This window comes from Chrysochloris asiatica, unplaced genomic scaffold (genome assembly GCF_000296735.1).
Source record: "Chrysochloris asiatica unplaced genomic scaffold, ChrAsi1.0 scaffold00374, whole genome shotgun sequence".
NCBI classification, from domain to species: domain Eukaryota; kingdom Metazoa; phylum Chordata; class Mammalia; order Afrosoricida; family Chrysochloridae; genus Chrysochloris; species Chrysochloris asiatica.
This window is the reverse complement of record NW_006408892.1, coordinates 1507930-1518830: the sequence shown is the minus strand read 5'-3', so window position 1 is coordinate 1518830 and position 10901 is coordinate 1507930. Positions and strand designations below refer to the sequence as shown.

The 10901-nt window shown below is 56.6% G+C and overlaps 1 protein-coding gene across 1 annotated transcript in view; it reads left to right on the top strand.

Moving 5' to 3' along the window:
• Positions 1-10465, top strand: part of CRLF1 (cytokine receptor-like factor 1) — a 16197-nt gene extending 5732 nt beyond the window's left edge. The window contains exons 3-11 of the mRNA XM_006876337.1: positions 1-79; positions 5259-5540; positions 5918-6047; positions 6163-6332; positions 7295-7452; positions 7529-7697; positions 9669-9856; positions 9965-10007; positions 10428-10465. Of these exons, the coding sequence (XP_006876399.1) occupies positions 1-79; positions 5259-5540; positions 5918-6047; positions 6163-6332; positions 7295-7452; positions 7529-7697; positions 9669-9856; positions 9965-10007; positions 10428-10441 (1233 nt within the window). The 3' untranslated portion in view covers positions 10442-10465. The remainder of the gene's footprint in view (positions 80-5258; positions 5541-5917; positions 6048-6162; positions 6333-7294; positions 7453-7528; positions 7698-9668; positions 9857-9964; positions 10008-10427) is intronic.
• The last annotated feature ends 436 nt before the right edge of the window (positions 10466-10901 follow it).

The following is a 10901-nucleotide window of genomic DNA, read 5'->3' as shown; positions in this document are numbered from 1 at the left end:
TCCGCGCGGCGGCCGCCGCCGCTGTTGCTGCTGCTGCTGCTTTGCGTCCTCGGGGCACAGCGAGCCGAAACGAGAACCCGTGAGTACCCGGCGCCCCTCTCCACCCTCCCTCTGGTCCAGGAGCCGGCGCCCCAGGGGCAACTAGAGGGGGAGGAGGCGCGTGCGCCACCTGGACGGCCGGGAACAAAGGAAGGCGCCCCCTGCGCGGCCCTCGGGGCGTCTTCACCTGCGGGGCGCACGGCGCCACAGGCCCCCTGCCCGAGAGTCTGGCTTCCGCGCCCGAGGCCTCCTTACCTGGGCTGTCCGACCGAGGACGCTCCGCCAGGCCCCGAGAGTCTGGGGGCTGCGGCCTGGGACCCTCTGCACGCTCCTAACTCGGCGGGCGCACACGTCCGCACACCCGGAGCCGCCAGGACCTTAGGCGCCACTCCCGGGCGGGGGCGCACGCGTTTGGTGCTCTGGGTGCGGGCTCCAAGCGCCCTCCCCCCCGCTGGGCAGAGGGATGAGCCCCGCGGGGAGGGCGGGGCGGGAGGGGGCCGCTCTGGCCGCCTGGCGCGCGGCCCGGGGTCCCCGGGGACGCGCCTCTCCGCGGGTCCGGCGCCGCCCTCCCTGTGCGGGACCCCGCGCACTGGGTTTCCTGGAGTCCCAGCCACTGGCGGCTCTCAGAATCGTCCCGGCGAGGCAACGCCAAGCTGGGATCCTCCAGCGGGAAAAATCTTTGTAAGTGAGTGGAAGCCAGCGAGTCTGGGCATCGCGGGCCCATCTGGGGGAGGGGGTGCCCCCCGGATACCCACATCCGAGCAGCTCGAGACCCCTGCCTGCTGTGCCAGGGCTCAGGGCTCCGGCCTGTGGTACTCGGGCTGCCCACCCGATGCGCACTTACATTCCCTCACCAGGACTGCGTCTCCGCATCTAGACCCTCTCCCGGACACACCCAGAGACACACAAAGACTCACACGGGCTTGTGGCCCGTCACCCTCAGTCTCCAAGGCGCATACACTGCGTCCCAGATGCACATTCGCACACCATCTCCAGAGCACACATTCCATCCCTGGCACACACACTTTCGTGGTCACACCAGCTCATTAAGCAGGGAGGCAACGCAGGGCACAATGCTGGCACAGCCGGCCACGACCTTCCCAGTCCAGGGGCGCAGGCCACCCCGGACAGTGCCCTCCAACACCTTCTAGAAATGACTGGATAGGCAAACCCTGGGGTTACTTGCTGGAAGCCTGGCAGGGGGTTGGCCCGGTCCTTCTGCGCGGCAGTAAGCAGCCTTGTGGGTGCCACCATAGAACCAGGCTTTGTTCCCAGCCAGTACAGCAACAGGCAAAGTTGGGGGGTGGTTGTTGCGCGAATTTTTTTTTTTAGTTTATTTTAAGGGAAAAGAAATTAAAGATTCTCACACCTCGGCAATATGTTTCTACTTACCGTGTGTCTTAGCACCTGATCAGCAGGCGGGTTGGTCATAAAGTGTGTGCAGGTACCAGCAGGAGAGAGATGGAGATCCCCGTGGGGATCCTGGGATGGAGGCCGTTGGCCTGACTGCCCTCCCCACTCCTTCGCAGGGAATCTCACACTTTTCCCTTTTAAAACACATGGTGTTCCTTTTTAATAACTGCGGTGGCTCCAGATTGGGAAAAGGGGAAGAAAAAAAAATTTTAAAGGCCCCAGCTCTGCAGGAAAGGCAGGGAGGCAGGGAGTGAAGGGGAGGGGAGCCATCTGAAAGCCCAACCCTGGGATCTACTATGGGGAGCCCTCTAGGAGGCCCCCCAAACCTGGTCATGGGCCCCCAGCCTCAGTGGGCTCTTCCCAGCTGCTGCTCCTGGCCTGGAATGTTATGCATCCTGGTCCCGAACGCCAGCCCATTGTTTGGAGAGGCCTGGAGGGAGTCGGGAGGCAGCCCCTGCCCCTCAACTCTGGGACACCAGCGCTGGGAGGGGCTGTAATCCCAGTAGCTCCTGGGTGCCATTGTATGTCTGACCCCCCTTGCTGTCTGGTAGAGTGTATTCCTCCTCCCTGATTTGTGAAGTAGAAACCAGAACAGAGAGGGGCGGCTGCATGCCCAGGTGGTCCAGCCAGTTGGCACCCTAGAACAGAGGCCTCAATCTGACCTCTCCTACTGGGCTGGGGGAAGCAATGGCCTGCCCAGGCCCGCCTGGCCTTGCCCTCTCGCTCTGGCCCCTGCCTGGCCCCCTGAGGGCAGCTGCAGCTGCTGGCAGGCGGGCCTGGGCAGCCCAGACCAGGGGGGTGTGGTGTAGAGGGGCAGTGCCCTCAGCCAGGACCCCCCAGGGGGCCCCTTCCTCATAAGACCTTGGTGGTGAGTAGGAGGGAAGCACAAGGGGGCGTGACCTACCCCTGAGGGATAAGAAGGGGGTCTGGGGTCCAGGCAGGCCTGGCCTTGATCCCACCCTGGTGGGGGGGCCCAGGCAGGAAACAGTGGGTGGGCCAGGGCAGAGACGCTGGCACGCCCGAGTTCATGCCAAAGGAATTCTGAATTAGCGGGCGGCTGGCTGCCTGGGACCTCCAGGGCGGGCCCCCTGGCCCCCCGCCCCCCGGCCGCCCCCGCCTCCCTGGCGCTGGCCAGCTCTGCCGGCTCCTTCGCACGGACGCTAAGACCTCCGGCGAGCCTTGGGCCAAGCCCCAAACGCAACTTCGATCCCAGGCTCCAGCAAGACATGGCCCTCGAGCCAAGTTTGCCCCGGAAAATCGTCAGGGCCTGTCCTGGGAAGCACATCCATCCTACCTCAAACTTTGGGGCTGACACAGGGTGTCCAAAGGTGTCCATGGGGCTTCCTGAGGATCAGGCTCCTGTCTGCCATCTGTAGTCCTTTCCCCCTTGCATCCCCTTCTTGGGACTGGCTGGCTGGGGATCATTTCAAAATGTAAATTTGGCCTCCTCCCTCCCCTGTCCAAATCCCTTTAATAACTTTCCAGTGGTCTCAGAGTGAAACCCACAACCTGGCTGGGGTCCTCAGCTGGCTGACCTCTCTGACCTAATTCTTTGCATGCTTGCCCCAGGCCCTTTGCACTTGCTGCTGCACTTGTCCCCACTCTCTCCAGATGATCCTCCCAAGGTCTCTGTTTTGATTCAGTCCTCTTCTGCTGCTTCTTAGCTTTGCTTCTTCTGTTTTGCTTCTCCCTAGCACTTATTCTGTGAGAATCGTTTATTCTTTTTTTCCTGCCTTTCTTTCTGGGTTCAAGTCTTCTATAAGGAGACATAAGGTTTTTTTATGTGTTGGTTGCTCCTACGCCGAGTTACCAGGTACAGTGTAAACCTCCATGAATGAATAAATGAATGGGTTTCCTCACAACTGATCTGGGTGGAGGATAGGCTCCCTTTCCAGAAGATCCAAGAAGTGGAGCCATTGGGCCAAACTCCCACAGTGAGTTGTTGTTAAGTCCACAGTATGTAGGGGCATTCAAACCCAGGTCACCCTGGTTCAAAGGTCTCATGCACGATCCTTCACTCCTCTCAAACAATCTCTCATGGGTGGTACCATAATGCCCACTTCCCAAGTGGGGAAACTGAGGCTCAAAGAGGCACTAGTCACGTTTGCAGTGGTGACAGGCATCTGGTGTCCCTCATGGGACTTCCAGCAAACAAAAGTTAGTAGCCTAGTTTATACATCCTCTCCCTTTTCTTTGGCCTCAGTTTCCTTGTGTGTAAAATGGGTTCCTCCATGGAGATAGGGCAGCTGAGGACTCTAGACTCATGGAAAGAGAGGGACTGAGTGTGAGTGCTGGAGGCCAGGAGGCAGGTTTGTAGAATGTGCCTTTTGGTTGTGTAAATTATGATATATTCCTGAGTGTTTTTGTGTACACACACACACCCAAAATAAAACAAAACGGGGAATGGAAGCAAATACTGTTGAATGATGATGCATGGAGGAGATTTTAATCATCGCAATGAAACGGTGGCATAAAGCCGATGTTCTCCCATGTAAACTATCACTCAGTTCACAATAAAAAGTGTTCCTCTTAGGTTCCCAGTGGAGAAACATAAAAAGAGGAGGAAGGTCTATGCTTCCTTAATGACAAGCAAAATCGGTGGATCAATCACAGGCATCCCTGGTGATCCCCACAGCTAGGGTTCATCCCAGAAGTCCCTTACCATCTGATCTTCCCCATGGCCATGGGGATAGAGAGCATTCTCATTCCCATTTTGCAGATTAGGAAGAATGAAAACACAAATCCCCTTCCAGAAGGGATTGGGGGATGCAGAGCTTGACAAGCCTCCCAGACACCTTCAGTACCGGCTGCAGTGCAGAGCAGAACTTTGGAGTACAATGCATATATGAATTTACATTGTGTGCCCGCCCTATATTCTGGGACCCTGGGACAGTGACATGAGCTCTTTGAGCCTCAGTTTTGTCATCCATAAAATAGGCAGAATTCAATGGGAAAAGATAGGTCAAGTCTTAGTACAACATTCTGGACACAGGAAGTGCTCAATTAACAGTGCATTCAATGATTCATATGGACTCTGGGCAGCAAAGATTGTGAATGCCCTTGGCTGCTAACCAAAAAGTTGGTAGTGTGACTTCACCCAAAAGCACCTTGAAAGAAAGCCTTGGCAATCTACTTGTGAAATATCTGTCATTGAAAACACTGGAGTACAGTTCTGTTCTGATGCACATGGGGTTGCCTTAAATTGGAGTTCATACTAAGGCAACTGGTTAATCATCTCCTGGGATCAGGTTCCTTCCCTGCATAGAGTAGCCACTGGCTGGCACAAATGGTTAAAAATTGGCTGCTAACAGAAAAAATTGGCAGTTCAAACCCATCCAGTGGCACCATGGAAGAAAGATCTAGCAATTTGACTTCAAAAGATCAAAGCCTTGAGAGCCCGATGGAGCGGTTCTACTCTCTACACATGTGGCCACCATGAGTTGGAATTGACTCAACGGCAAGTAATTACGTTAGGTTCCCCTGATTGAAGCACCTACTATGAGTAAGTCTCCAGGGTTCACTAAGTGAACTCATAATCTTGTTTCTAATTGCCAAAATAAAGAGTGAGAGAGGCGGAGAGAGGGGGGGAGAAGAGCAGTGTGCACTCATCAAGTCAGTGATGAACTCCAAGGAGGACTGGATATAGGCCAACTCAGGCAGACCTGAGCTCGAATTGCAACCTCACTGACAACTTTGGGCTGGTCACTTAATTGAGCCTCAGTTTCCCCATCTGTAAGCAGGAGCTTCAGCCAACCCAGCATGGCAGGAGGTCCCCAGATCTGACCACCGCTCCTCTTTGACCCCAGACACGGCCGTGATCAGTCCCCAGGACCCCACGCTCCTCATCGGCTCCTCCCTGCAGGCCACCTGCTCAGTGTTGGGGGACCTACCAGGGGCCACTGCTGATGGCCTCTACTGGACCCTCAATGGGCGCCGCCTGCCTGCTGAGCTCTCCCGAGTGCTTAATGCCTCAACCTTGGCCCTTGCCCTGGCCAACCTCAACGGGTCCAGGCAACAGTCAGGAGACAACCTGGTGTGTCACGCCCGAGATGGCAGCATCCTGGCTGGCTCCTGCCTTTATGTTGGCCGTAAGTGGGTCCTGCATACCCCGGGGGAACTCTGGGAGCTGCTCCCTCTAGAGAGGGCATGAGTCAGGGACTCCTCTGGTCTGGGGTTGAATGATGGGTGCATTGGCAGAGGCCGAAGGGTGGACATGCTGGTGGGGGCTAAACTGCAGGGTGGGCACTCTGGCCCGATGTTGAGTGTAGGTGAATTAGCAGAGGTTGGACTGAATGATGGGTGTGCTGGTCGAGGCTACACTACACAGTGGACAACGCTATAGTCCAGGAATGAGAGCAAGTGACCATGCCAACATTAGCAGTCACCTCTGAGGATGGGGCCAAGACTGCCCTGCCTCCCCTTCCCACTCCTGGCTGCGGCCCCCCTCAGCCCTGCCCCCCCTCAGTGCCCCCGGAGAAACCCTTCAACATCAGCTGCTGGTCCAAGAACATGAAGGACCTGACGTGCCGCTGGACACCTGGGGCGCCTGGAGAGACTTTCCTGCACACCAACTATTCCCTCAAGTACAAACTGAGGTGGGTAGGGCTGGCAGGAGAGCATGTTCTCACTTGGCTCTGCAGCAGGGCCCTGCTCTCTGCAGGAGGGGCATGGGCTGGCAGGGACCCTCACTGTCTGCCTGCCTGCCCATAGGTGGTACGGCCAGGACAATACTTGTGAAGAGTACCACACCATGGGGCCCCACTCCTGCCACATCCCCAAGGACCTGGCCCTCTTCACACCCTATGAGATCTGGGTGGAGGCCACCAACCGCCTGGGCTCCTCTCGCTCTGACGTGCTCACTCTGGACATTCTGGATGTGGGTGAGGCCCCAGTGATACCCAGCCCATCACAGATGGAAGGGGGCTACATCTTTTTTGTTTTTTTAGGGGGCTACATCTTGGGTGGTGGTAGGGTGATACTGGGTGTCCCCCATCCATCTACATCCCCCAATCCTTGCAGAACACCTGACTGGGCTGCCTCCCACTCAGTGGCCCAGGTGTGCAGGAGGGGACCCGGGGGAGTGGGGAGGGGGCGCCCAGGTCGGGAGGCGCCCCAGGAAGCCGGGGCCTGGAGCTGGGGGGTGAGGGCGGAAGGCAGGAAATGGCTGATCTGCGAGCAGAATTGGGCCTAATCTAATTAGGATGTTTCTCAGCCCCAAGCAGGCCTGCGCCTTAACCCTTTCAGCCCCTCACAGAGGCCTCAGGGGGAGAAGGCGGTATGTCCTGCTGCCCACGGGACCCCCCAGGAGGATCCCTGGAGTTCCTCAGGGCTTGCAAGGTCTCCCAGCCTACCTTCTGTTAATTTACCTCCTGAATTTGCAGTCGGTGAACCCTAAGATTCTATTGTCCCTCTGCATTCTACTGTCACATGGGGTGGGATGGGGCTTAGTCATCCTCTAAATAAAATGGGAAGGACTGGAAGTGGTGGGGGGGAGGGTTGAAGGCCTGAATTGGCCTCCTGGGTATGAACATAATTGGAATAAGATTATCAGGGGCCGTGGTAGTCACTCAAAGCTGGGATCATGTTTCTACCTTCACAGATAATAATGCTGATAACAGCAAACATTAATTGAGCGCTTCTGGGTGATGAGTGGTTTCGGAGTTTGGCTCGTGGAATCCACACCTCAGTCCCGAGGGTGGGTGGAAATGGAGGCAGGTCACACGAAGTCACCTGCCTTGAGCCAAGAGGCTCTAGGGTTGGAACTCAGTTCTAGGCTGTTGGTCAAGGGCCAGCTGGTTTGAAGAGAGTCCAAGCTAGTGACCCCATGTGCCCTATTCTTTAGTAACCACAGACCCCCCTCCCGATGTGCATGTGAGCCGCGTTGGGGGCCTGGAAGACCAGCTCAGTGTTCGATGGGTCTCGCCACCTGCCCTCAAGGACTTCCTGTTCCAAGCCAAGTACCAGATCCGATATCGTGTGGAGGACAGTGTAGATTGGAAGGTGCTTGTCCACCCACCCACCTGTTAGTCCACCCTGATCCCCAGCACCAGGCTCTGACCATGCCCAACCTGCCCAGGTGGTGGATGATGTCAGCAACCAGACCTCTTGCCGCCTGGCGGGCCTGAAACCAGGCACTGTGTACTTCGTGCAAGTCCGCTGCAACCCTTTTGGCATCTATGGCTCCAAGAAGGCTGGGATCTGGAGTGAATGGAGCCACCCCACAGCTGCATCTACCCCCCGAAGTGGTGAGCAGCCCCCAATGGGCCTGAGTGGTCAGAAGACCAGTCAAAACAAGAGTGCCCCTTACTCTCTTTCCATGATTCCTTAATAAGAGCAGGGGGTTTCAAACTGGTGGCTCCAGGGTCAAATGTAGGTGGTCCATCCTCAGTCTACTTTCTTTGGCCAGCATTAAATTTTTTTTTTTTTTTTTAATTTCCTGTTCCCAGATGTCTAAAAACAGGATCCTCTAGAACAATTGATTCTCTAGGTAATTAGTAACGAGACGGTCATGGTTGCCTCAAAACTGTCCCTACGGATGGGGCCTTCAGTCTCTATCTGTCCCACACCCAGTTGGCCACTCTCCTAGGTCCCTGGGTAGTCCAAGTCCCTAAAGGTTGGCAGTTCAAATCCACCCATATTACTATGGAAGAGAGACCTAGCAATCTGCTGCCATAAAGATAATCACTACAAAAACCCCGTGAGGGCAGTTTTATATTCTGTAACACATAGCGTCACCATAAGCCAGAATCAACTTGATGGCAGCAAAGGCAAGCAAGTTTGAGACCCCTGCTTCCAAGGCCTAGCTCATGCTAGCTCTTAGGATGGATCTCATTTCCTCATTGATCAAAAAAAGAAATGGGAATGATTAGGGGCCTGGGTCCAGTTCCCCTTGCTGCCCTAAGCCTGTGGACCCTGTGCTCTCTATAGATTGGGGCAGTTATGAGTAATAACTTGTTATTTGGGCAACTCTGGCCTCAATTTCCTCATCTGGACAATGGGGATCATAATCACACCAGCATGGGTGTGAGAAAGCACTTTAAAAGTGGGGGTGGGGGAAAGCCTGGGTTTCCACCTCCCCATTTCACCACTGAAAGGCCCTTTTCTCAATGGGCCTACAAGGGGGGCCTGCATCTCCCTCTCTCCCTGATCTGAGCTCAGATCCTTGGGAATCCAGGCCCACCCTCATGGACTTATGGGGAAACCAAGGCCCAAAGAGGCTCCAGAGCCAGGGAGGGCGGCGTCTGCTCCATCCAGCTCCCAGCCCCAGCCCGGGCCCCTCCAGGTCGGGGTGGGCGGAGCAGCGCCGGGAGGGGCCTGAGCCTTGGCCTTGCTCGTGCCCAGCACCTGCGATTCTTGCGCGGGAGCCAGCAGGCGCTGCGTCCGCGGGGAGGCCGGGGAGGCTGGCGGGGGCGGCGGGGGCCGGGGCCGTGCCAGGGCCTGTCAGCGGGTTCCCGGCTTTATTTATGATGTGAGGCCGATGTCCTTATCCGCCGGGCTGCCTGTGGCTCGCCACTAGACCAAAGGGCCGGCCTTCCACCTGGCCCTTTTGCCCTCTCCTCCTAACCCATAACCCAGCCGCTGGTGCGCCTAGCCCACCTGGGGACCAGCCCACAGGGTTCCTCCTCCCTTCTCTGCCCCCCTGTCTTTTTCCATCTTGTCTCTCTTGTTCTTCTGCCCTATTCGTCTGTATCCCTCTCTATCTTTATCCCCATCTCTGTCTCTTATCTCTTACCCCGTGTCTGTCTTTCTGCCTATGCTGGTCTTGAGAACCCTACATAGCCCTGTGCCCCTTTGTCTCTCTTTCGTGTCCCTACCCTTGCTCCTTAGCTCTCTTTACTTTCTCCTTCTCTGTCTTCCAGCCTGGTTTCCTCAGGGCTCTCATCTCAGTCCCATCTGCCCCCTTCTCTGTCAAACTATCATCTCCTCCCCTGCTCCGGACCCGCCCCTCCCATCCCTTCCATGCACACCTGGCTCAAGCCACAGGAATTCTGTTCCTGGACAAGTGTAGGAGGAGCCCCTTCCTCCCCTGCCTCCACCTCCCTAGGGGCGGGCGGGCCGGGGCTCAGCTGGACCGCCCAGCAGAACTGAGGGGAGGACCAGGTCCCGGAGACATAGGGAGGGAGGTGACCGAGGGGCACTAGGGCCGCCACACCGGCCCCCTCCTGCCCTGCGCGCGCCCCCTGCCGGCCGTGCCCCGACGCTGCACCCTCCCTTAGAGAGACCGGGCCCTGGCGGTGGGGCGTGCGAGCCTCGGGGCGGCGAGCCGAGCTCGGGCCCGGTGCGGCGCGAGCTCAAGCAGTTCCTGGGATGGCTCAAGAAGCACGCGTACTGCTCGAACCTCAGCTTCCGCCTCTACGACCAGTGGCGCGCCTGGATGCAGAAGTCGCACAAGACGCGCAACCAGGTAAGGCGGGAGTGGGAAGGAAGGGGGGTCCGGGGACGGGAAAAGAGGTGGTACAAGGGCGGTTAGCCCGCAGATCCCACCACACCTCTGCTTTCCTTCCAAGCACAGGACGCGGGGATCCTGCCCTCGGGCAGACGGGGCTCGGCGAGAGGTAAGGAAGGTGGTCCTGGCTTTAAGAATTTTTGAGATAGCTTTCCTCCTTTAGTATTTTATTCATCAGCACTTAACCACCCACTGTTTGCCCAGGACTGTGACCTTTACCCTAAAAATAACATCCAAACCCTACCAGAGGGAGAATCTCGTCCCTTGACCCCGTCTCAAGAATGAATGAATGATAACTACATATTCCTTCATGTTCCTTGTAATTAGCATGTATGAGTGCCTACTGCATGCCTGTTATTTACCTACAGAACACCAGGTGAGGGGGGTAGAGTCCTATTTATCAGATTTGGAAACCAAGGCCTGTGGAGGGGCACACTGCCCAGTCACACACCTGAGTGTAGGGTCAGGCAATGATTAGGATCTGCTGTACTGCTCAAAGGTGCTCAGCCCCTGCCTTCTCTGCTCACAGGTACTGCCAGATAAACTCTAGGGCTGGGCTGCCATCCCACCCAAGATCCTGGGGAGCCAGGAACACCCATTTTGGGAGCAAAAACGACCAAAACAGCTTGTGCTCCTCTGGAGGCCACCCTGGAGCATCCCAGTATGGGGGTGCAGGCCAGGGTGGGCTGTCTGAAACTGCCAGGGCTTGAGTGAAGCAGGCCATGACTCCCCCTGACCTAGGATCCTGCCAAAGTGTCTTTCTAAATAAATGGGTTAATTAGAAGCTGGTTGTGCAGGTGACTTTGGGTTTGGGTGGGGTTAGGAGTAGCAAAGCTTTGGACAGGCAAGAGTAGTCCTCATGACCCTTTGGGGAAGGAGCCTCCACCCCCAGAACTTTAAGCTCTGAAATTCTAAAAACCTTAGTGGTTTTTCAGAAATCAGGGATGGGTGGACAGCTTCCATCAGCCATTCCAGGTCCCATAGAGCCTCCTTCCCGACATGC